A 27,559-nucleotide genomic window follows, 5' to 3' on the forward strand; every position below is an offset into this window, starting at 1 on the left:
ATATATATATATATATATATATATATACTGTATGTATAAATATATATTTGTGCAAAAAAACAAAATATATACATAAAGAAATATATATTTATGAATAAATAGAACATATTTTTCTATGTGAAGAACATTGTAAGGTGAAATATTAATATTTTCATGTTGGGTTAGCGCACTTGAGAATATGCAATCGGATTTGTGCTGAAGAAGGTTTTTTTCACACTTTTTTGCTCCATTGGGGGAATACGTTAACGCACGTGCAATATTCAAAGTTTGGCTTTTTGAGTGCTTCAGGATTTCGCGAGAGCAAAATGCTTGCTTCTAGTGGAGTTAGCATGCGAGCGGAAGCGTTAAATACCACTCCACTTGTAATCTGGTCTTTAGTGTTTAATGTCCATTCAATCAAAGTATCCCACTCTCCTTTGTTTGGAAAAATAGAAACAGACAGTCATTGGTAAGACACAGTCATTAATGACCAGCTAGCTCCCAGTAGGGCATTGCTGCTTTTGAGACTACCTTTTCAACAAAGGATACATAAAAGTAAATAGAAAAATTCTTTAAAATAACCAGCTCTATCTGAATCATGGTAGTTTAATTTTGACTTTACTGTCCCTTTCAATACTCATGTTTGTCATTAAGATATCTTCTGTTGAAATAATGTCTTTTTGTGCATAGTATATGGTGCAAATATGCCAATTATAATGAAGAGTTTCAAAAGTTACAATGCAACAGCGTATTTTTTACTTAACAACAAGACTGTTAACAATGGATATATAAACCACACATACCTTATACAAATTACACGTTACCTGGAATCTCTGTTGTTGACTAACAATTCAAGGTCTTGTGCAGATTTTGAGTCTATCATTGCCGTTTGTTCACTCCCTTGGAATCGAAACTTGAGAGATTTTGGAGCATATACTGAATTCTGAGTAAATTCTACATATTTGAGTAAAGCAGCAACAGCAGCTAAGCAGTAGTATCTTGATAAAAAATATATATATAAACAAAAATAATTAAAAAGATTATGTATACTACTAAGACAAACATCCAGATTACAGATGTTAAGTAATTTGAATATATATATATATATTTAATTTACTTTTTTTCCCTTTCTATACAGCTATATTTAACACTCACAGGCCAACAATCTGCACATTCTTAAGTTTCTTAAAAATAAATTGTAGTGGATAAATGGCATGCTGTAATTTGTTAGAGCTGTAATTTATGCACTACACACCCTAGAACTATATATGTTTATCTCCCGCAAGAGACAGAGAATTGCTGGTCCCGAGCAGAAAACAGCCTTCAAATAAATCGGCAACAGCAGTCACATGAGAAACAGGCATACTTGTGTATGCTTCAATGGCTGAGAGTATCCTCACCTAGAGCAGGATACAGGAGTGTTGCAAAAGTGCAACTGTGGCAAAGGGGTTGATTCCACGCTTTCAGAATTTCTTGTTTAATATTGGAAAAACAGGATTGTTAATTGTTTTTTAAATCAAAGTGATCACAATCTTTTTGAGTCAAACATAGCAGAGCTTAATAACTCTAAGAACATTTGATCTCCATTTCCCCACAATGGCGCCTTTAAAAACTGATAATGGCTGTCAGTTAACAAACACGGGAACTGACATGCCAAATAAAACAACCATACAAGTCTAAAATGGCAGATTTGCGCTCTTTTTACCTTACATCACATCTCTATAGACTCCACAGCAAACCAGAAACATTGACAACCTGAACAACATGCAACATGGCCCCTATCAGTGACTGCTTCCTTTTATAGTGGGTTAATGGGGTTAACGCAGTCCATGAGCTCAATTTATCAAATGCCGGGCTGTCAGGAACCTGTCCACCTGGCATTTTGGGAAGCACACAACCTGTGCCGCCAATAGCGAGAGAGATGGGGCTGTCAATCACCCCATTAGGACCAGTCCAGGGTGATTTTAATCCGCAAGCTCAGAGCTGACACATAGGTTATGAAAAAGCTTTCTGATGACTGCTGCTTCTTAAATATCAACTGCACCAAAGGCACTCAAAAGCTGCTTGATAAATGGAGCCCCGTGTGTGTGTTGCAGTTAGATAGAGTTACATATATTTTTATTGAAATAACACTTTTTAAGTAATGTGCTGATAGTTATACATTAGTAGCAATATCTGTATTGATTTTGCAACTAGTGCTATACTGTAAATATCCCCGATATTGCGGGTTTGGAGGTCTGCCACTGTTATTTCAGCAGCTTCCCGAATCAGGGCAAATATCCCATTTCTCATTGACTACCCTGGTCCCACTGACAACATGCCATACTTTGCCCATAAATCACCTGCGGCTCACCCTTGTCCACAAAGGTTGGTCACCATTCCAGATGCCCCTCTCACCTTCCTGTACCAGAATTTTAGTAGGCATGTTTACATAATATTTTAAATAGTTTATGTTGTACACCCTTGTATAGTGTTACAGAAAATATTACTCTCTATAAATAATCATAATAATGATGACAACAAAAAGAAAAGAGGACAAGGGAGTCAAACAAATATGAAATTAAAAATAAAAAGAGATAAAAAAAATTAGCAAAATGTCTAATTTTCAATTTTTTAAATGATCAAAAAGACAAATATTTAGCCAGATTACGAGTTTGGCATTATGAGTGAAAAAACATTGTTATGGCCCATAACGATGCTTTTTCCCTACCGCTGCTATTACAAGTCTTGTCAGAATGGCTGTACCGCACACTTTTTTGGCCGTCACGCAATGTCAGTACCTAATGTTTAAAAAACTAATTTTTCAATGGGACATTCATAGCGCCGGTATTACGAGTTTTGCAGGGAGGCCAAAAAGCGAGCGTTACAGCCTAAAATGACAAGATCTGTACCGCCATCTAAAGTCAGTAGTTATGAGTTTTACGCTACAAAGCTGCAACATAAAACTCATAACTAAAGTGCTACAAAGTACACTAACACCCATAAACTAGCTATTAACCCCTAAACCGAGGCCCTCCCGCATTGCAAATAATAAAATGAAATGATTAACCCCTAATCTGTCGCTCCGGACATCGCAGCCACTTAAAAATGTATTAACCCCTATTCCGCCGCTCCCCGACATCGTCACCACTATAATAAAATTATTAACCCCTAAACCGCCGCCCTCCCGCATCAAAAACACTATTTATATATAATTAACCCCTAATCGGCCGTCTGCCTACTCCGCCGCTATAATAAACATATTAAACCCCTAAACCTAACCCTAACGTTACCCTAACCCTAACACCCCCTAACTTAAATATAATTAAAATAAATCTAAAAAAAAAACTACTATTATTACCTAAATAATTCCTATTTAAAACTAAATACTTACCTGTGAAATAAAACAATAAAACCTAAGCTAGCTACATTATAACTAATAGTTACATTGTAGTTAGCTTAGGTGTTATTTTTATTTCACAGGTAAGTTTGTATTTATTTTAACTAGGTAGACTAGTTAGTAAATAGTTATTAACTATTTAATAACTACCTAGTTAAAATAAATACAATTTTACCTGTAAAATAAAACCTAACCTGAGTTACAGTACCACCTAACATTACAATAAATTAAATAAATTAAATTAACAAAATACAATTATCTAAATTACAAAAAAAATAAACACTAAATTACACAAAATAAAAAAAGAAATTATCAAAAATAAAAACGAATTACTCCTAATCTAATAGCCCTATCAAAATAACCCCCCCCCCAATAAAAAAAAACCCTAGCCTACACTAAACTGCCAATGGCCTTTAAAAGGGCCTTTTGCGGGGCATTGCCCCAAAGAAATCAGCTCTTTCACCTGTAAAAAAAAATACAAACAACCCCCCAACAGTATAACCCACCACCCACACAACCAAACCCCCCAAATAAAACCCTATCTAAATAAACCTAAGCTCCCTAAACCTAAGCATTCAGGCAGCAGAAATCCTCATCGAAGCCGGCAGAAATCTTCATCCAAGCGGGCAGAAGACCTCCTCGAAGCCGGTAGAAGTCTTCTTTCAAGCGGGCAGAAGTCTTCATCCAGACGGCAGCTTCTGATCAGGATGAAAGCTCAATCCTATTGGCTGATTGCAACAGCCAATATGATTTTTCCCCCCTTAATTCCTATTGGCTGATAGAATTCTATCAGCCAATCAAAATGTAAGGGACGCCATGTTTTATGACGTCATTTAAAGGGAAACTTCATTCTTCAGCAACTATCGTAAGAAGAGGATGCTCTGCGCCGGATATCTTGAAGATGGACCCGCTCCGCGCCGGATGGATGAAGATAGAAGATGCCATCTGGATGAAGACTTCTGCCCGCTTGGATAAAGACTTCTGCCGGCTTCGGGGAGGACTTATGCTGGCTTCGATGAGGACTTCTGCCGCCTGGATGAGGATGGATGTCCGGTCTTTAAAAACTGTAAGTGGATCGTCGGGGGTTAGTGTTAGGATTTTTTAAGGGTTTATTGGGTGGGTTTTATTTTTAGCTTAGGGTTTTGGGCAATGTAAAAGAGCTAAATGCCCTTTTAAGGGCAATGCCCATCCAAATGCCCTTTTCAGGGCAAAGGGGATCTTAAGTTTATTTAGATAGGGTTTTATTTGGGGCGTTTGGTTGTGTGGGTGGTGGGGGGTTTTACTGTTGGGGGGCTGTATGTATTTTTTTTTCAGCTATAAGAGCTGATTTCTTTGGGGCAATGCCCAGCAAAAGGTCCTTTTAAGGGCCATTGGCAGTTTAGTGTAGGCTAGGGTTTTTTTTTATTTTTTGGGGGGTCTTTTTTATTTTGATAGGGCTATTAGATTAGGAGTAATTCGTTTTTAGTTTTGATAATTTCTTTTTTTAGTTTGTGTAATTTAGTGTTTATTTTTTTTGTAATTTAGATAATTGTATTTTGTTAATTTAATTTATTTAATTTTATTGTAATGTTAGGTGTTAGTGTAACTGAGGTTAGGTTTTATTTTACAGGTAAATTTGTATTTATTTTACCTTGGTAGCTAGTAAATAGTTAATAACTTTTTACAAACTAGTCTACCTAGTTAAAATAAATACAAACTTACCTGTGAAATAAAAATAACACCTAAGCTAACAAGCTAACTGCAATGTAACTATTAGTTATATTGTAGCTAACTTAGGGTTTATTTTACAGGTAAGTATTTAGTTTTAAATAGGAATTATTTAGTTATTAATAGTAAGTTTTATTTAGAATTATTTAAATTATGTTAAAGTTAGGGGGTGGGGTTACGTTAGGGTTAGAGCTAGGGTTACGTTAGGGGTTAATATATTTATTTAGTGTTAGTGATGTGGGAGGCCAGAGGTTTAGGGGTTAATAACTTTAGTATAGTGGCGTGGCGACATTGGAGGCGGCAGATTAGGGGTTAATAAGTGTAAGTAGGTGGCAGCGACATTGGGGGCGACAGATTAGGGGTTAATAAGTGTAATGTAGGTGGCGGCGATGTCAGGGGCAGCAGATTAGGGGTGTTTAGACTCGGGGTTTATGTTAGGGTGTTAGGTTTAAACATACATTTTTTTTCCCCCATAGACATCAATGGGGCTGCGTTATGGAGCTTTACGCTCCGCGATTGCAGGTGTTAGGCTTTTTTTTTAGCCGGCTCTCCCTATTGATGTCTATGGGGAAATTGTGCACAAGCACGTCAAAACACTGCTTGTATTTGGGTGAGGTATGGAGCTCAACGCAACCATATCTCCTGCACAAGCCGGGTTTTTGCAAACCTGTAATAGCAGCGCTATGAAAGGTGAGCGGTGAAAAACATAATTTATGCTTACCTGATAAATTCCTTTCTTCTGTTGTGTGATCAGTCCACGGGTCATCATTACTTCTGGGATATTATCTGCTCCCCTACAGGAAGTGCAAGAGGATTCACCCAGCAGAGTTGCTATATAGCTCCTCCCCTCTACGTCACCTCCAGTCATTCGACCAAAGACCAACGAGAAAGGAGAAGCCAAGGGTGTAGTGGTGACTGAATTATAATTTAAAAAATATGTACCTGCCTTAAAAAACAGGGCGGGCCGTGGACTGATCACACAACAGAAGAAAGGAATTTATCAGGTAAGCATAAATTATGTTTTCTTCTGTTATGTGTGATCAGTCCACGGGTCATCATTACTTCTGGGATACCAATACCAAAGCAAAAGTACACGGATGACGGGAGGGATAGGCAGGCTCATTATACAGAAGGAACCACTGCCTGAAGAACCTTTCTCCCAAAAATAGCCTCCGAAGAAGCAAAAGTGTCAAATTTGTAAAATTTGGAAAAAGTATGAAGCGAAGACCAAGTTGCAGCCTTGCAAATCTGTTCAACAGAGGCCTTATTCTTAAAGGCCCAAGTGGAAGCCACAGCTCTAGTGGAGTGAGCTGTAATTCTTTCAGGAGGCTGCTGTCCAGCAGTCTCATAGGCTAAACGTATTATGCTACGAAGCCAAAAAGAGAGAGAGGTAGCAGAAGCTTTTTGACCTCTCCTCTGTCCAGAATAAACGACAAACAGGGAAGAAGTTTGGCGAAAATCTTTAGTTGCCTGCAAGTAGAACTTGAGGGCACGAACTACATCCAGATTGTGTAGAAGACGTTCCTTCTTTGAAGAAGGATTTGGACACAAGGAGGGAACAACAATCTCTTGATTGATATTCCTGTTAGAGACAACCTTAGGTAAGAACCCAGGTTTAGTACGCAGAACTACCTTGTCTGAGTGAAAGATCAGATAAGGAGAATCACAATGTAGGGCTGATAACTCAGAGACTCTTCGAGCCGAGGAAATAGCCATTAAAAATAGAACTTTCCAAGATAACAATCTTATATCAATGGAATGAAGGGGTTCAAACGGAACACCCTGTAAAACGTTAAGAACTAAGTTTAAACTCCATGGCGGAGCAACAGTTTTAAACACAGGCTTGATCCTAGCTAAAGCCTGACAAAAGGCCTGGATGTCTGAATTTTCTGACAGACGCCTGTGTAACAAGATGGACAGAGCTGAGATCTGTCCCTTTAATGAGCTAGCCGATAAACCCTTTTCTAAACCTTCTTGTAGAAAAGACAATATCCTAGGAATCCTAACCTTACTCCAGGAGTAATCTTTGGATTCACACCAGTATAGGTATTTACGCCATATTTTATGGTAAATCTTTCTGGTAACAGGCTTCCTAGCCTGTATCAGGGAATCAATAACCGACTCAGAAAACCCACGTTTTGATAAAATCAAGCGTTCAATTTCCAAGCAGTCAGCTTCAGAGAAGTTAGACTTTGATGTTTGAATGGACCCTGAATCAGAAGGTCCTGTCTTAGAGGTAGAGACCACGGCGGACAGGATGACATGTCCACTAGATCTGCATACCAAGTCCTGCGCGGCCATGCAGGCGCTATTAGAATCACTGATGCTCTCTCCTGTTTGATTTTGGCAATCAATCGAGGAAGCAGCGGGAAGGGTGGAAACACATAAGCCATCCTGAAGTTCCAAGGTGCTGTCAAAGCATCTATCAGAACCGCTCCCGGATCCCTGGATCTGGATCCGTAGCGAGGAAGTTTGGCGTTCTGGCGAGACGCCATGAGATCTATCTCTGGTTTGCCCCAACGTCGAAGTATTTGGGCAAAGACCTCCGGATGAAGTTCCCACTCCCCCGGATGAAGAGTCTGGCGACTCAAGAAATCCGCCTCCCAGTTCTCCACTCCCGGGATGTGGATTGCTGACAGGTGGCAAGAGTGAGACTCTGCCCAGCGAATTATCTTTGATACTTCTATCATTGCTAGGGAGCTTCTTGTCCCTCCCTGATGGTTGATGTAAGCTACAGTCGTGATGTTGTCCGACTGAAACCTGATGAACCCCCGAGTCTTTAACTGGGGCCAAGCTAGAAGGGCATTGAGAACTGCTCTCAATTCCAGAATGTTTATTGGCAGGAGACTTTCCTCCTGACTCCATTGTCCCTGAGCCTTCAGAGAATTCCAGACAGCGCCCCAACCTAGAAGGCTGGCGTCTGTTGTTACAATTGTCCAGTCCGGCCTGCTGAAAGGCATCCCCCTGGACAGATGTGGCCGAGAAAGCCACCATAGAAGAGAGTTTCTGGTCTCTTGATCCAGATTCAGAGTGGGGGACAAATCTGAGTAATCCCCATTCCACTGACTCAGCATGCACAATTGCAGCGGTCTGAGATGTAGGCGTGCAAAGGGAACTATGTCCATTGCTGCTACCATTAAGCCGATCACCTCCATGCATTGAGCTACTGACGGGAGTTGAATGGAATGAAGGACACGGCATGCATTTAGAAGCTTTGTTAATCTGTCTTCTGTCAGATAAATCTTCATTTCTACGGAATCTATAAGAGTCCCCAAGAATGGAACCCTTGTGAGAGGCAAGAGAGAACTCTTCTTTTCGTTCACTTTCCATCCATGCGACCTTAGAAATGCCAGAACTAACTCTGTATGAGACTTGGCAGTTTGAAAGCTTGAAGCTTGTATCAGAATGTCGTCTAGGTACGGAGCTACCGAAATTCCTCGCGGTCTCAGAACCGCCAGAAGGGCACCCAGAACCTTTGTGAAGATTCTTGGAGCCGTAGCCAATCCGAATGGAAGAGCTACAAACTGGTAATGCCTGTCTAAGAAGGCAAACCTTAGATACCGGTAATGATCTTTGTGAATCGGTATGTGAAGGTAAGCATCCTTTAAATCCACTGTGGTCATGTACTGACCCTTTTGGATCATGGGTAAGATTGTCCGAATAGTTTCCATTTTGAACGATGGAACTCTTAGGAATTTGTTTAGGATCTTTAAATCCAAGATTGGCCTGAAAGTTCCCTCTTTTTTGGGAACCACAAACAGGTTTGAGTAAAACCCTTGTCCTTGTTCCGACCGCGGAACCGGATGGATCACTCCCATTAATAATAGATCTTGTACACAGCGTAGAAACGCGTCTTTCTTTATTTGGTTTGTTGACAACCTTGACAGATGAAATCTCCCTCGTGGGGGAGATAATTTGAAGTCTAGAAGGTATCCCTGAGATATGATCTCTAGCGCCCAGGGATCCTGGACATCTCTTGCCCAAGCCTGGGCGAAGAGAGAGAGTCTGCCCCCCACTAGATCCGGTCCCGGATCGGGGGCCCTCGGTTCATGCTGTCTTAGGGGCAGCAGCAGGTTTTCTGGCCTGCTTGCCCTTATTCCAGGACTGGTTAGGTTTCCAGCCTTGTCTGTAACGAGCAACAGCTCCTTCCTGTTTTGGTGCAGTGGAAGTTGATGCTGCACCTGCTTTGAAATTCCGAAAGGGACGAAAATTAGACTGTCTAGCCTTAGCTTTGGCTTTGTCTTGAGGTAGAGCGTGGCCCTTACCTCCTGTAATGTCAGCGATAATTTCTTTCAAACCGGGCCCAAATAAAGTTTGCCCCTTGAAAGGTATATTAAGTAATTTGGACTTAGAAGTTACATCAGCCGACCAGGATTTTAGCCACAGCGCCCTACGTGCCTGAATGGCGAATCCTGAATTCTTAGCCGTAAGTTTGGTTAAATGTACTACGGCCTCCGAAACGAATGAATTAGCTAGTTTAAGGACTCTAAGCCTGTCCGTAATGTCGTCCAGCGTAGCGGAACTAAGGTTCTCTTCCAGAGACTCAATCCAAAATGCTGCCGCAGCCGTAATCGGCGCGATGCATGCAAGGGGTTGCAATATCAAACCTTGTTGAACAAACATTTTCTTAAGGTAACCCTCTAATTTTTTATCCATAGGATCTGAAAAAGCACAGCTATCCTCCACCGGGATAGTGGTGCGCTTAGCTAAAGTAGAAACTGCTCCCTCCACCTTAGGGACCGTTTGCCATAAGTCCCGTGTGGTGGCGTCTATTGGAAACATCTTTCTAAATATTGGAGGGGGTGAGAACGGCACACCGGGTCTATCCCACTCCTTAGTAACAATTTCAGTTAATCTCTTAGGTATAGGAAAAACGTCAGTACTCGCCGGTACCGCAAAGTATTTATCCAACCTACACATTTTCTCTGGTATTGCAACAGTGTTACAATCGTTAAGAGCCGCTAAGACCTCCCCTAGTAATACACGGAGGTTTTCCAATTTAAATTTAAAATTTGAAATATCTGAATCCAATCTGCTTGGATCAGAACCGTCACCTACAGAATGAAGCTCTCCGTCCTCATGCTCTGCAAGCTGTGACGCAGTATCAGACATGGCCCTAGAATTATCAGCGCACTCTGTTCTCACCCCAGAGTGATCACGCTTGCCTCTTAGTTCTGGTAACTTAGCCAAAACTTCAGTCATAACAGTAGCCATATCTTGTAATGTTATCTGTAATGGCTGCCCAGATGTACTAGGCGCCATAATATCACGCACCTCCCGGGCGGGAGACGCAGGTACTGACACGTGAGGCGAGTTAGACGGCATAACTCTCCCCTCGCTGTTTGGTGAAATTTGTTCAATTTGTACAGATTGGCTTTTATTTAAAGTAGCATCAATACAGTTAGTACATAAATTTCTATTGGGCTCCACCTTGGCATTGGAACAAATGACACAGGTATCTTCCTCTGAATCAGACATGTTTAACACACTAGCAATAAACATGCAACTTGGTTACAATCTTATTTAACAAAAACGTACTGTGCCTCAAAGAAGCACTAAACGATTAAATGACAGTTGAAATAATGAACTGAAAAACAGTTATAGCATCACTCTTTAAAAACAACATAACTTGTTAGCAAAGGTTTGTTCCCATTAGTAAAGCAACACTAATTAAATTTTAAACATAAAAATCACAGAGCAACGTTTTAAAACACAGTCACTATATAAATCTCACAGCTCTGCTGAGAGAATCTACTTCCCTTCAAAGAAGTTTGAAGACCCCTGAGTTCTGTTAGAGATGAACCGGATCATGCAGAAAATATAAGTGTAACTGACTGGAAATTTTTGATGCGTAGCAAAGAGCGCCAAAAACGGCCCCTCCCCCTCACACACAGCAGTGAGAGAGAAACGAAACTGTCATAATCAAAACAAGCAAACTGCCAAGTGGAAAAATAATGCCCAAATATTTATTCACTCAGTACCTCAGAAATGCAAACGATTCTACATTCCAGCAAAAACGTTTAACATGAATTAAATACCTATTAAAAGGTGTAATGTATTTTTACAGAGTAATTCCGGTGAAATACCATCCCCAGAACACTGAAGTGTAGAGTATACATACATGTCATTATAACGGTATAGCAGGATTTTCTCATCAATTCCATTCAGAAAATAAAAACTGCTACATACCTCAATGCAGATTCAACTGCCCGCTGTCCCCTGATCTGAAGCTTTTACCTCCCTCAGATGGCCGAGAAACAGCAATATGATCTTAACTACTCCGGTTAAAATCATAAGAAAAACTCTGGTAGATTCTTCTTCAAACTCTGCCAGAGAAGTAATAACACGCTCCGGTGCTATTGTAAAATAACAAACTTTTGATTGAAGTTATAAAAACTAAGTATAATCACCATAGTCCTCTCACACCTCCTATCTAGTCTTTGGGTGCAAGAGAATGACTGGAGGTGACGTAGAGGGGAGGAGCTATATAGCAACTCTGCTGGGTGAATCCTCTTGCACTTCCTGTAGGGGAGCAGATAATATCCCAGAAGTAATGATGACCCGTGGACTGATCACACATAACAGAAGAAATAACGTACAAGTTATTAGCGAGCCAGCCATAACGCAAAACTCGTAATCTGGCTGTTTGTTTTTAAAGTATTTAAAAGTTTGGTTTAATTTTGATATTAGATTAACACAAATTAAGCAATTGTTTATTTAAAACCTACTTGGACTGAACTTCCATTACAACGGCACTGAATTCTGGTACACATAATTGTTCAATGTATTCCAAACCTTTTGTTTCATTGAAGTATTTCCTTTGTACAGTAGTAAATGACACGTTCTACAAAGCAAACAACAAATATTACAAATGTATCATTATGTTTATAATGGTTAAACAAAATAAAGAATTAAACCACATAAAATTGTGCTCCTTAAAAAAGTTTTTTTTTAAAACTTTTATTGTAATATATTGAAGGTTTACAATAAACAGTGATAAAACATAAATATATAGCGTTGTCAGTAAACGTTCAGGTTACAATCATGAAGCTCTGCATGCAATTTTACATGATAGTGTATACAAGATCAAAGGTACCATAGCAACAATTAAGGTGGAGCTTATAGTTATATGATTTGCAGCTTACTGTATATTACAAATCTGTCATCAGCAGTTCATCGGTAGAAGCTTGTGTCATATACATCATTAAGCGGTAATGAGTGATAGTAGTATTAAGGGTTGTAATAACGGGAGTATAGTTCATGTAGTTTAGTCGGGCTACCTGTTCAGGTATTCTTCCCATAGAAAGCATATAGAGTGGTATTACTCTATGCGCTTAGCCTGTTAAAAATTGGTATTTTTCTAATTGGAGTGAGTGTGATACCGTATCAATGGAAGATCTGCTTTTTCCAATTTAGCGGGATTCATTTTTTTTAGCTAAATTGAGCATAATGGTGAGTAATGCTATTCTCAATTTGCATTTAATCTTAGGGAGGCTGTTGAATAGGAAAAGCCAATGATTAAAGGGGAGGTTTATACTCAGGTCTATTTCTATCTCTTTTTGTATGGAAATCCAGTCTGTTTTAGCGATTGGGCATGCCCACCAGATGTGTAGGAGAGTGCCTGTTTCATTGCAGTTTCTCCAGCACTCTGCTCTATTAGTGGGAAATAGTAGGTGCAGACGTGCTGGTGTGTAATACCACCTACTCAAAAGTTTGATGTTCATTTCAATTGTTGAGATGGAGGGTTTTGATTTAGTCATTTGTTTGTAGATTTTGTCCCATTCTTTATGGGTGAGTGAGTCATTAATTTAATTTTCCCATTCTGAAACATATGTAGGAGGTTTCGTATAAAGTGATTGTAATATTAGTTTATGAGTTGTTGATAGGATTCCTTTATTGGGGTTAGGATAGAAGCATACGGATTAAAAACTCGTCAAAGGACGTTTCAGTTGGGACCTGGAGGGATGGGTTAAGGAGTAGTGTGTCAGTTGCACGTACGTCTACCAATTTTGAAATCTGGGTCCAAGTAGTGTTATAATTTCATCATGAGTTTTAAATTTGCCGTCTGGTGGAATATTGGATACGGGTAAAATACTTTTTTTTTTTTGTTCCAAATTAGGGGTGACAAGTTTTTTCACTTACAAATCAGGTGAACTTTAGAAATTATTGACTCATAAGCCAAACGGATGATGCTTTTCAGCCAAAAGTAAAATTTCAAAGCACGAACCACGTCCAAGTTGTGCAACAGACGTTCCTTTTTACAAGAAGGATTAGGACACAGAGAAGGAACAACAATTTCCTGATTGATATTCCCGTTAGTAACAACCTTAGGTAGGAACCCAGGCTTGGTATGCAAAACCACCTTATCAGCATGGAACACAAGATAAGGTGAGTCACATTGTAATGCAGATAGTTCAGAAACTCTTCGAGCTGAAGAGATAGCAACTAGGAACAAAACTTTCCAAGATAAAAGCTTAATATCTATGGAATGCATGAGTTCAAACGGAACCCCCTGAAGAACTCTAAGAACTAAATTTAGACTCCATGAAGGAGCAACAGGTTTAAACACAGGCTTAATTCTAGCTAAAGCCTGACAAAAAGCCAGAACGTCTGGAACATCTGCCAGACGCTTGTGCAACAAAATAGACAGAGCTGATATCTGTCCCTCTAGGGAACTAACTGACAATCCTTTCTCCAATCCCTCTTGGAGAAAAGACAAAATCCTAGGAATCCTGATATTACTCCAGGAGAAGCCTTTGGATTTGCACCAAAAAAGATATTTACGCCATATCTTATGATAGATTTTCCTGGTAACAGGCTTTCGAGCCTGAATCAAGGTATTTATGACTGACTCAGAGAAACCCCGCTTTGATAGAATCAAGCGTTCAATCTCCAAGCAGTCAGTTGCAGAGAAATTAGATTTGGATGCTTGAATGGACCTTGAATCAGAAGGTCCTGTCTCAATGGCAGAGACCATGGTGGAAGAGATGACATGTCCACCAGGTCTGCATACCAAGTCCTGCGTGGCCACGCAGGCGCTATCAAAATCACTGATGCTCTCTCCTGTTTGATTCTGGCAATCAGACGTGGAAAGAGAGGGAAAGGTGGAAACACATAAGCCAGGTTGAACGACCATCTCCGGATGGAGTTCCCACTCCCCCGGATGAAAAGTCTGACGACTTAGAAAATCTGCCTCCCAGTTCTCTACACCTGGGATATAGATCGCTGACAGATGGCAAGAGTGAGCCTCTGCCCATTGGATTATCCTTGAGACCTCTATCATCGCTAAGGAACTCTTTGTTCTGCCCTGATGATTGATATAAGCCACAGTCGTGATGTTGTCCGACTGAAACCTGATGAATCTGGACGAAGCCAGCTGAGGCCATGCCTGGAGAGCATTGAATATCGCTCTTAATTCCAGAATATTTATTGGTAGGAGAGCCTCCTCCCGAGTCCACAAACCCTGAGCTTTCAGGGAATTCCAGCCTGCACCCCAGCCCAGAAGGCTGGCGTCTGTCGTCACAATAACCCATTCTGGCCTGCGGAAACACATTCCCTGGGACAGATAATCCTGTGACAACCACCAAAGAAGAGAGTCTCTGGTCTCTTGATCCAGATTTATCTGAGGAGATAAATCTGCATAATCCCCATTCCACTGTTTGAGCATGCATAGTTACAGTGGTCTGAGATGCAAGCGAGCAAACGGAACTATGTCCATTGCCGCTACCATTAGACCGATTACCTCCATACACTGAGCCACTGACGGCCGCGGAATGGAGTGAAGAGCTCGTCAGGTGGACAAAATCTTTGATTTTCTGACCTCCGTCAGAAATATTTTCATGTCCACTCAGTCTATCAGAGTCCCTAGAAATTAAACTCTTGTGAGGGGGGAAAGAGAACTTTTTTTTTTATGTTCACCTTCCACCCGTGAGATCTTAGAAAGGCCAAGTGTGAGACTTGGCTAGTTGGAAGGTCGACGCTTGAATTAGAATGTCGTCTAGATAAGGCGTCACTGCTATGCCCCGTGGCCTTAGAACCGCCAGAAGGGACCCTAGCACCTTCGTGAAGATTTGTGGCGCCGTGGACAACCCGAAAGGAAGAGCCACAAACTGATCATGCTTGTCCAGAAAGGCGAACCTGAGGAACTGGTGATGATCTTTGTGGATAGGAATGTGTAGATACGCATCCTTTAAGTCCACGGTGGTCATATATTGACCCTCCTGGATCAATGGTAAGATAGTCTGAATGGTCTCCATCTTGAAGGATGGAACTCTTAGGAATTGGTTTAGGATCTTGAGATCTAGAATTGGTCTGAAGGTTCCCTCCTTTTTGGGAACCACAAACAGATTGGAGTAGAAACCTTGCCCCTGTTCTGCTTTCGGAACCGGGCAGATCATTCCCATGGTAAAAAGGTCTTCTACACAGCGTAAGAACGCCTCTCTTTTTGTCTGGTTTACAGACAATTGAGAAAGATGGAATCTCCCCCTTGGAGGAGAATCTTTGAAATCTAGAAGATACCCCTGGGTTACAATTTCTCAGCCCAGGAGTCCTGAACGTCTCTTGCTCAGGCCTGAGCAAAAAGAGAGAGTCTGCCCCCTACTAGATCCGGTCCCGGATCAGGGGCTACCCCTTCATGCTGTCTTTGTGGCAGCAGCAGGCTTTTTGGCCTGTTTACCCTTGTTCCAAGCCTGGTTAGGTCTCCAGGTTGGTTTGGATTGAGCAAAGTTCCCTTCTTGCTTTGCAGCAGGGGAAGCAGAAGCGGGACCACCCTTGAAGTTTCGAAAGGAACAAAAATTATTTTGTTTGGTCCTTTTCTTATTCGACTTATCTTGAGGGAGGGCATGACCCTTTCCCCCAGTGATGTCCAAAATGATCTCTTTCAGTGTAGTTTCAATGGTCTTACCTTTGAAAGGGATGGTCAAAAGCTTAGATGACACATCAGCTGACCAGGACTTAAGCCATAACGCTCTACGCGCTAAAATGGCAAAACCTGATTTAGCAAGATGAAAAGCGGCATCTGTAATAAAAGAATTAGCCAACTTAAGAGCCTTAATTCTGTCCAAAATATCATCTAGTGGGGTCTAAATCTGAAGAGCCTCTTTTAGAGCCTCAAACCAAAAGGCAGCCGCAGTTGTTACAGGAACAATGCATGCTATAGGTTGAAGAAGAAAACCTTGATGAACAAAAATTTTCTCTAATTTTTTAACCATAGGATCAATGAAAGCACAACTGTCTTCAATAGGTATAGTTGTACGCTTAGCCAGGGTAGAAATAGCTCCCTCCACCTTAGGGACCGTCTGCCATGAGTCCTTTATGGTGTCAGAAATGGGAAACATTTTCTTAAAAACAGGAGGGGGAGAGAACGGAATACCTGGTCTATCCTACTCCTTAGTAACAATGTCCGAAATCCTCTTAGGGACCGGAAAAACATCAGTGTAAACATGAACCTCTAAATATTTGTCCATTTTACATAATTTCTCTGGAACTACAATAGGGTCACAATCATCCAGAGTCGCTAAACCCTCCCTGAGCAATAAGCGGAGGTGTTCTAGCTTAAATTTAAATGCCGTCATATCTGAATCTGTCTGAGGGAACATCTTTCCTGAATCAGAAATCTCTCCCTCAGACAGCAAATCCCTCATCCCTACTTCAGAACATTGTGAGGGAATATCGGATACGGCCACTAAAGCGTCAGAAGGATCAGCATTTGTTCTTAGCCCAGAGCTACTGCGCTTCCCTTGCAACCCAGGCAGTTTAGATAAAACCTCTGTGAGGGTAGTATTCATAACTGAAGCCATATCTTGCAAGGTGAAAGAATTAGACGCACTAGAAGTACTTGGCGTCGCTTGTGCAGGCGTTACCGGTTGTGACACTTGGGGAGAACTAGATGGCAAAACCTGATTTCCTTCTGTCTGAGAATCATCTAATGCCAAACTTTTATAAGTCAAAATATGCTGTTTGCAATTTATAGACATATCAGTACAAGTGGGACACATTCTAAGAGGGTGTTCCACAATGGCTTCTAAACAAATTGAGCAATGAGTTTCCTCAGTGTCAGACATGTTTAACAGACTAGTAATAAAGCAAGCAAGCTTGGAAAACACTTTATTTAATGAAAAAAACACAATTTGCAAAAGCTGTACTGTGCCTTTAAGAGAAAAAAAGGCATACACAAACTGCAAAACAGGTTAAAATTGCTTACATTTTTCCGAAATTTTAACAGTGTACCCACTAAGCTTTAGAAGGATTGCACCACAAGTTAATAAGCAATAAACCCCCAAATGAAAAAAACGGATTGAAATTTGTCTAAAACCGGTTAAAAACCCCTATAAGCACCTTGCCACAGCTCTGCTGTGGCCCTACCTGCCCTTAGGAACGATAATGTGGGGTTAAAGCTTTGAATAGGCCCTCAGAAGATTAATAGGACCTCAGGAGAAGTTGCTTGCTGCTTGTCTGTATAACTAAATACAGGCCCCGCTCACCTCACTCGATGTTGCTTGGGCCTACACAAATCTAGCAAACCTAGTTTGAAAACCATGTGGGTTATAACAACCCCAAGAAGCCAAATGACCCCTCAAGCAAACGTCCCATAAACATAAAAAACGTTACTCCCAGAAATGTTTGTCCCAATTTTTCATAAACAAACTGAGTGCCCAAAAAAACTTAGCCCTTTATGCAAGCTAGTAAAGCCTCTTTCACACTAGGATTACTGCTTACCCTTCCCCTAATGGGGATACTGTCAGCCTTTCTGAGTTAACACAGTCTCTGCAGAAAAATGACTGAACATACCTCATTGCTGTATAGCAAGAACCGTTCCTCACACTGAAGTTTTCCTGTACTCTTCAGCTTCTGTGGGAACAACAGTGGACCTTAGTTACAAATGCTAAGATCATCATCCTCCAGGCAGAAATCTTCATCTATGTCCTGCCTGAGAGTAAATAGTACAACACTGGTACCATTTAAAAATAACAAACTCTTGATTGAAGATAAAATTAAAACTAACAGTTTAACACCTCTTCTCTTTACCCTTTCTGCTTAGAGCCAGCAAAGAGAATGACTCGGGGGTGGAGTTAAGGGGGGAGCTATATAGACAGCTCTGCTGTGGTGCTCTCTTTGCTACTTCCTGTCAGGAAGGACAATATCCCACAAGTAAGGATGAATCCGTGGACTCGGTACATCATGCAAAAGAAATAAATAACAGAATTTATGCTTACCTGATAAATTACTTTCTCCAACGGTGTGTCCGGTCCACGGCGTCATCCTTACTTGTGGGATATTCTCTTCCCCAACAGGAAATGGCAAAGAGCCCAGCAAAGCTGGTCATATGATCCCTCCTAGGCTCCGCCTACCCCAGTCATTCGACCGACGTACAGGAGGAAATATGCATAGGAGAAACCATATGATACCGTGGTGACTGTAGTTAGAGAAAATAATTAATCAGACCTGATTAAAAAAACCAGGGCGGGCCGTGGACCGGACACACCGTTGGAGAAAGTAATTTATCAGGTAAGCATAAATTCTGTTTTCTCCAACATAGGTGTGTCCGGTCCACGGCGTCATCCTTACTTGTGGGAACCAATACCAAAGCTTTAGGACACGGATGAAGGGAGGGAGCAAATCAGGTCACCTAAATGGAAGGCACCACGGCTTGCAAAACCTTTCTCCCAAAAATAGCCTCTGAAGAAGCAAAAGTATCAAATTTGTAAAATTTGGCAAAAGAGTGCAGTGAAGACCAAGTCGCTGCCTTACATATCTGGTCAACAGAAGCCTCGTTCTTGAAGGCCCATGTGGAAGCCACAGCCCTAGTGGAGTGAGCTGTGATTCTGTCAGGAGGCTGCCGTCCGGCAGTCTCATAAGCCAAACGGATAATGCTTTTAAGCCGAAAAGAAAGAGAGGTAGAAGTTGCTTTTTGACCTCTCCTTTTACCAGAATAAACAACAAACAAAGAAGAAGTTTGTCTGAAATCTTTAGTGGCCTCTAAATAGAATTTTAGAGCACGGACTACGTCCAAATTGTGTAACAAACGTTCCTTCTTTGAAACTGGATTCGGGCACAAAGAAGGTACAACTATCTTCTGGTTAATATTCTTGTTGGAAACAACTTTCGGAAGAAAACCAGGCTTAGTACGCAAAACCACCTTATCTGCATGGAACACCAGATAGGGCGGAGAACACTGCAGAGCAGATAACTCAGAAACTCTTCTAGCAGAAGAAATTGCAACCAAAAACAAAACTTTCCAAGATAATAACTTAATATCTACGGAATGTAAGGGTTCAAACGGAACCCCTTGAAGAACTGAAAGAACTAGATTAAGACTCCAGGGAGGAGTCAAAGGTCTGTAAACAGGCTTGATTCTAACCAGAGCCTGAACAAACACTTGAACGTCTGGCACAGCTGCCAGCCTCTTGTGAAGTAAAACAGATAACGCAGAAATCTGCCCCTTCAGAGAACTTGCAGATAATCCCTTCTCCAAACCCTCTTGAAGAAAGGATAAAATCCTAGGGATTTTTATCTTGTTCCATGGGAATCCTTTAGATTCACACCAATAGATATATTTTTTCCATATCTTATGGTAAATTTTTCTAGTTACAGGCTTTCTAGCCTGAATCAGAGTATCTATTACAGAATCTGAAAACCCACGCTTTGATAAAATCAAGCGTTCAATCTCCAAGCAGTCAGTTGGAGAGAAACCAGATTCGGATGTTCGAATGGACCTTGAACAAGAAGGTCCTGTCTCAAAGGTAGCTTCCATGGTGGAGCCAATGACATATTCACCAGGTCTGCATACCAAGTCCTGCGTGGCCACGCAGGAGCTATCAAGATCACCGAAGCCCTCTCCTGGTTGATCCTGGCTACCAGCCTGGGAATGAGAGGAAACGGTGGGAAAACATAAGCTAGGTTGAAGGTCCAAGGTGCTACTAGTGCATCTACTAGAGTCGCCTTGGGATCCCTGGATCTGGACCCGTGAACCTTGAAGTTCTGACGAGACGCCATCAGATCCATGTCTGGAATGCCCCATAATTGAGTTATTTGGGCAAAGATTTCCGGGTGGAGTTCCCACTCCCCCGGATGGAATGTCTGACGACTCAGAAAATCCGCTTCCCAATTTTCCACCCCTGGGATGTGGATTGCAGACAAGTGGCAGGAGTGATCCTCCGCCCATTGAATTATCTTGGTCACTTCCTCCATCGCCAGGGAACTCCTTGTTCCCCCCTGATGGTTGATATATGCAACTGTCGTCATGTTGTCTGATTGAAACCTTATGAATTTGGCCTTTGCTAGATGAGGCCAAGCTTTGAGAGCATTGAATATCGCTCTTAGTTCCAGAATGTTTATCGGGAGAAGAGATTCTTCCCGAGACCATAGACCCTGAGCTTTCAGGGGTTCCCAGACCGTGCCCCAGCCCACCAGACTGGCGTCGGTCGTGACAATGACCCACTCTGGTCTGCGGATGCTCATTCCCTGTGACAGATTGTCCGGGGTCAGCCACCAACGGAGTGAATCTCTGGTCCTTTGATCTACTTGAATCGTCGGAGACAAGTCTGTATAATCCCCATTCCACTGTCTGAGCATGCACAGTTGTAATGGTCTTAGATGAATTCGTGCAAAAGGAACTATGTCCATTGCTGAAACCATCAATCCTATTACTTCCATGCACTGCGCTATGGAAGGACGAAGAACAGAATGAAGAACTTGACAAGAGCTTAGAAGTTTTGATTTTCTGACCTCTGTCAGGAAAATTCTCATTTCTAAGGAGTCTATTATTGTTCCCAAGAAGGGAACTCTTGTCGACGGGGAAAGAGAGCTTTTTTCTATGTTTACTTTCCATCCGTGAGATCTGAGAAAGGCTAGGACGATGTCCGTATGAGCCTTTGCTTTTGACAGAGACGACGCTTGAATCAGGATGTCGTCCAAGTACGGTACTACTGCAATGCCCCTTGGTCTTAGAACCGCTAGAAGGGACCCTAGTACCTTTGTGAAAATTCTCGGAGCAGTGGCTAATCCGAAAGGAAGTGCCACAAACTGGTAATGCTTGTCCAGAAAAGCGAACCTTAGGAACTGATGATGTTCCTTGTGGATAGGAATATGGAGGTACGCATCCTTTAAATCCACCGTGGTCATAAATTGACCTTCCTGGATGGTAGGAAGGATCGTTCGAATGGTTTCCATTTTGAATGATGGAACCCTGAGAAATTTGTTTAGGATCTTGAGATCTAGAATTGGTCTGAACGTTCCCTCTTTTTTGGGAACTATGAACAGGTTGGAGTAAAACCCCATCCCTTGTTCTCTTATTGGAACTGGATGAATTACTCCCATCCTTAACAGGTCTTCTACACAATGTAAGAATGCCTGTCTTTTTATTTGGTTTGAAGATAATTGAGACCTGTGGAACCTTCCCCTTGGGGGTAGTTCCTTGAATTCCAGGAGATAACCTTGAGAAACTATTTCTAGTGCCCAAGGATCCTGAACATCTCTTGCCCAGGCCTGAGCAAAGAGAGAAAGTCTGCCCCCCACCAGATCCGGTCCCGGATCGGGGGCCATCCCTTCATGCTGTTTTGGTAGCAGTGGCGGGCTTCTTGGCCTGCTTACCCTTGTTCCAGCCTTGCATCAGTCTCCAGGCTGGTTTGGGTTGAGAAGTATTACCCTCTTGCTTAGAGGATGTAGAAGTAGAGGCTGGTCCGTTTCTGCGAAAGGGACGAAAATTAGGCTTATTTCTAGCCTTAAAAGACCTATCCTGAGGAAGGGCGTGGCCCTTTCCTCCGGTGATGTCTGAAATAATCTCTTTCAAATCAGGACCAAACAGTGTTTTGCCCTTGAAAGGGATGTTAAGCAATTTTGTCTTGGAAGACACATCCGCTGACCAAGACTTTAGCCAGAGCGCTCTGCGCGCCACGATAGCAAACCCTGAATTTTTCGCCGCTAATCTCGCTAATTGCAAAGCGGCATCTAGAATAAAAGAGTTAGCCAATTTAAGTGCATGAACTCTGTCCATAATCTCCTCATACGAAGATTCCTTATCGAGCGACTTTTCTAGTTCTTCGAACCAGAAACACGCTGCCGTAGTGACAGGAACAATGCATGAAATTGGTTGAAGAAGGTAACCTTGCTGAACAAACATTCTTTTAAGCAAACCCTCTAATTTTTTATCCATAGGATCTTTAAAAGCACAACTATCTTCTATGGGAATAGTAGTGCGTTTGTTTAGAGTAGAGACCGCCCCCTCGACCTTAGGGACTGTCTGCCCTAAGTCCTTTCTGGGGTCGACTATAGGAAATAATTTCTTAAATATAGGGGGAGGCACAAAAGGTATGCCGGGCCTTTCCCATTCCTTGTTTACTATGTCCGCCACCCGCTTGGGCATAGGAAAAACATCGGGGGGCACCGGAACCTCTAGGAACTTGTCCATCTTACATAATTTCTCTGGAATGACCAAATTGTCACAATCATCCAGAGTAGATAATACCTCCTTAAGCAGTGCGCGGAGATGTTCTAATTTAAATTTAAATGTTACAACATCAGGTTCAGCTTGTTGAGAAATTTTCCCTGAATCTGAAATTTCTCCCTCAGACAAAACCTCCCTCCTGGCCCCTTCAGATTGGTGTGAGGGTATGTCAGAAGCGTTATCATCAGCGTCCTCTTGCTCTTCAGTGTTTAAAACAGAGCAATCGCGCTTTCTTTGATAAGTAGGCATTTTAGATAAAATATTTTTAATAGAATTATCCATAACAGCCGTTAATTGTTGCATAGTAATAAGTATTGGCGCACTAGATGTACTAGGGGCCTCTTGTGTGGGCAAAACTGGTGTAGACACAGAAGGGGGTGATGCAGTACCATGCTTACTCCCCTCATCTGAAGAATCATCTTGGGCACTATTATTATCTGTGGCATCATTGTCCCTACTTTGTTTGGACACCATGTCACAATTATCACATATATTTAAATGGGGAGACACATTGGCATTCATACATATAGAACATCGTTTATCTGATGGTTCAGACATGTTAAACAGGCTTAAACTTGTCAACAAAGCACAAAAAACGTTTTAAAATAAAACCGTTACTGTCACTTTAAATTTTAAACAGAACACACTTTATTACTGAATATGCGAAAAAGTATGAAGCAATTGTTCAAAATTCACCAAAATTTCACCACAGTGTCTTAAAGCCTTAAAAGTATTGCACACCAAATTTGGAAGCTTTAACCCTTAAAATAACGGAACCGGAGCCGTTTTTACATTTAACCCCTATACAGTCCCAGGAATCTGCTTTGCTGAGACCCAACCAAGCCCAGAGGGGAATACGATACCAAATGACGCCTTCTATAAGCTTTTTCAGTGGATCCTAGCTCCTCACACATGCATCTGCATGCCTTGCCTTCCAAAAACAACTGCGCATTAGTGGCGCGAAAATGAGGCTCTGCCTATGACTAGAGAAGGCCCCCATCTGAAAAAGGTGTCCATACAGTGCCTGCCGTTTTTTTAACAACAATCCCCAAGATTATAATAACTATAAAGCGCTATAATCTGTCAAATATGCTTAGCAAGTAATCGTTTTAGCCCAGAAAAACGTCTACCAGTTTATTAAGCCCTTATAAAGCCTTTATTCTTATACTTAATCTAAGAAAATGGCTTACCGGTCCCCATAGGGAAAATGACAGCCTTCCAGCATTAACAAGTCGTGTTAGAAATGTGGCCATCATACCTCAGGCAGAAAAGTCTGCCAACTGCTTCCCCCAACTGAAGTTACTTCATCTCAACAGTCCTGTGTGGAAACAGCAATCGATTTTAGTAACGTCTGCTAAAATCATCTTCCTCTCACAAACAGAAATCTTCTTCTCTTTTCTGTTTCAGAGTAAATAGTACATACCAGCACTATTTTAAAATAACAAACACTTGATTGAAGAATAAAACTACATTTAAACACCAAAAAACTCTTAGCCATCTCCGTGGAGATGTTGCCTGTGCAACGGCAAAGAGAATGACTGGGGTAGGCGGAGCCTAGGAGGGATCATATGACCAGCTTTGCTGGGCTCTTTGCCATTTCCTGTTGGGGAAGAGAATATCCCACAAGTAAGGATGACGCCGTGGACCGGACACACCTATGTTGGAGAAATATCCTTTTTCCACTGTACCTGTTTTTAAAATCTAAAGGGGAAAATTTAAAGGGATATACAGTGGATATAAAAAGTCTACACACCCCTGTTAAAATGTCAGGTATCTGTGATGTAAAAAAATGAGACAAAGATAAATAATTTCAGAACTTTTTCCACCTTTAATGTGACCTATAAACTGTACAACTCAATTGAAAAACAAACTGAAATCTTTTAGGTAGAGGGAAGAAAAAATATAAAAATAAAATAATATGGTTGTATAAGTGTGCACACCCTTAAACTAATACTTTGTTAAAGCACCTTTTGATTTTATTACAGCACTCAGTCTTTTTGGGTATGAGTCTATCAGCATGGCACATTTTGACTTGGCAAGATTTGCCCACTCTTCTTTGCAAAAACACTCCAAATCTGTCAGATTGCGAGGGCATCTCCTGTGCACAGCCCTCTTCAGATCACCCCATAGATCGGATTCATGTTTGGGCTCTGGCTGGGCCATTCCAAAACTTTAATCTTCTTCTGGTGAAGACATTCCTTTCTTGATTTCGATGTATGCTTTGGGTTGTTGTCATGCTGAAAGATGACGTTCCTCTTCATGTTCAGCTTTCTAGCAGAAGCCTGAAGGTTTTGTGCCATTATTGACTAGTATTTGGAACTGTTCATAATTCCCTCTAGCTTAACTAAGGCCCCAGTTCCAGCTGAAGAAAACAGCCCCAAAGCATGGTGCTGCCACCACCATGCTTCACTGTGGGTATGGTGTTCTTTTGGTGATGTGCAGTGTTGTTTTTGTGGCAAACATATCTTTTGGAATTATGGCCAAAAAGTTCAACCTTGGTTTAATCAGACCATAACACCTTTTCCCACATGCTTTTGGGAGACTTCAGATGTGTATTTGCAAAATGTAGCCTGGCTTGGATGTTTTTCTTCGTAAGAAAAAGCTTTCGTCTTGCCACCCTTAATTTTGGAGGGACATCTAGTTCTTAGTAATGTCACTGTTGTGCCATATTTTCTCCACTTGATAATGACTGTCTTCACTGTGTTCCATAGTATATCTAATGCCTTGGAAATTCTTTTGTACCCTTCTCCTGACTGATACCTTTTAACAATGAGATCCATCTGATGCTTTGGAAGCTCTCTGTGGACCATGGCTTTTGCTGTGGGATGCGACTAAGAAAATTTCAGGAAAGATCAGCTGCTCTAGAACTTTATTTGGGGTTAATCAGAGGCACTTTAAATGATGGTAGGTGTATGCTGACTCCTATTTAACATGATTTTGAATGTGATTGCTTAATTCTGAACACAGCTACATCCCTATGCAACCACATTATTTTTTTTTTTTTTTGTTTTCTTCCCTCCACCTAAAAGATTTCAGTTTGTTTTTCACTTGATTTGTGCAGTTTATAGGTCACATTAAAGGACCAGTTAACACTGTAAATTTGCATAATCAACAAATGCTTGATAAGAAGACAATGCAATAGCACTTAGTCTGAACTTCAAATGAGTAATAGATTTTTGTTAAATAAATTGCAAAGTTATGTCTATTTCCACTCCCCCTGTATCATGTGACAGTCATCAGCCAATCACAAATGCATATACGTATATGCAGTGAATTCTTGCACATGCTCAGTAAGAGTTGGTGACTCAAAAAGTATAAATATAAAAAGACTGTGCACATTTTGTTAATGGAAGTAAATTGGAAAGCTGTTTAAATTTGCATTCTGTATCTGAATCATGAAGTTTAATTTTGACTTGAGTGTCCCTTTAAAAGGTGGAAAAAGTTCTGAAATGATTTATCTTTGTCTCATTTTTTTACATCACAGAAACCTGACATTTTAACAGGGGTGTGTGGACTTTTTATATCCACTGTAAAAGAACAAAATAAAAATGCTCTAATGTGTTATTTTTATTATTACAATACACTGCTTGCCTATAATTATCACACATTTTCCAATAATGAAGGTCAATATCGAGATTTTAAACCATCCAAACATTGGGCTAGATTACAAGGGGAGCCGTAGTTTGCGCTCCCGTTTGGACGTTAACTCTGCTAGAAGTAATCTTTTTGTGCTCGTATTACAAGATGAAAGTAAATGTTTTCGATCGCTAGTAATATCTATTTTAAAATACATATATACTATATTAAATATGAATTTTGCATAAATATGATTTTTCATGTTTTCAGCTACTTAACTGCAAAGGGCTCCAATGCACATTATATATATATATATATATATATATATATATATATATATATATATATATATATATATATATATATATAAACAGTGTACACTCCTGGTATCCATATGCAATAACCCTGGGTGCAGCAAAAGTGGGTATAGACAAAAGCAAGGGAAGCGCACTCCAAAGGAATTTTCATCCACAAAAATATTCACTTTATTGTGAACGTTTTTGGATCAATACGATCCATCCTCAGACATAAAGTGTGTAAAATACATATATACTATATTAAATATGAATATTGCATAAATATGATTTTTCATGTCTTCAGCTACTTAACTGCAAAGTGCTCCAATGCACACACACACATATATATATAAATATATATATATATATATATATATATATATATATATATATATATATATATATATATATATATATATATATGTGTGTGTGTGTGTGTGTGTGTGTACATATGTATTTATGTGTTTATATGTCTGTAAATACATATATACACATATAAATACATATGTACACACACACAAACATATATAGAAGCGCTCAACCTGGGAACGAACAATAGCATAATAGCTTGTTCTATGGCTAGTTACCACCCAAGAAGCAGCCTCTTTTTGGTCAACATGTGCCTTTCACAGAGAAGAACTTTCCTGAAGCATATCAGTCTGATCCTGACTTCAGAGTACAGTCCAGTCCCGAAATACCAGGCAATCCCTCTCTGAACGAGAGAAACAGCAAAACCCCAGACGTACATTTCGGCCTATTGTGGGCCTTGTCAGTGAGGTGCAGCCATACCCCTCTAGGCACACTGAGCAACGAGTCCACGTCTGGATTCCCGCATCACATTTAGGGAGACCTCCCTAAGTGTCATAATTTGCATAAATAAAAAGAGAGAAGCGCTCAACCTGAGAACGAACAATAGCATAATAGCTTGTTCTATGGCTAGTTACCACCCAAGAAGCAGCCTCTTTTTGCTCAACATGTGCCTTTCACAGAGAAGAACTTTCCTGAAGCATATCAGTCTGATCCTGACTTCACAGTACAGTCAAGCCCCGAAATACCAGGCAATCCCTCTCTGAACGAGAGAAACAGCAAAACCCCAGACGTAAAAGAGTAAAAGGGGAAACCAGACGTGGGCTCCTTGCACACATGCCCTTAGAGAGATGCGACTGCACCTCACTGACG

The 27,559-nt window shown here is 40.9% G+C and overlaps 1 protein-coding gene across 1 annotated transcript in view; it reads right to left on the reverse strand.

Annotated features, from left to right (window-relative positions):
- The window catches only part of MSH4 (mutS homolog 4), a 195,132-nt gene that overhangs the window by 146,449 nt on the left and 21,124 nt on the right, over nucleotides 1-27,559 (reverse strand). The window contains exons 5-6 of the mRNA XM_053693186.1: nucleotides 11,794-11,909; nucleotides 804-977 (exon numbers count right to left, since the gene is read on the reverse strand). Coding sequence (XP_053549161.1) covers nucleotides 804-977; nucleotides 11,794-11,909 — 290 coding nt within the window. The remainder of the gene's footprint in view (nucleotides 1-803; nucleotides 978-11,793; nucleotides 11,910-27,559) is intronic.

Source organism: Bombina bombina, chromosome 10 (assembly GCF_027579735.1).
Source record: "Bombina bombina isolate aBomBom1 chromosome 10, aBomBom1.pri, whole genome shotgun sequence".
NCBI lineage: Eukaryota > Metazoa > Chordata > Amphibia > Anura > Bombinatoridae > Bombina > Bombina bombina.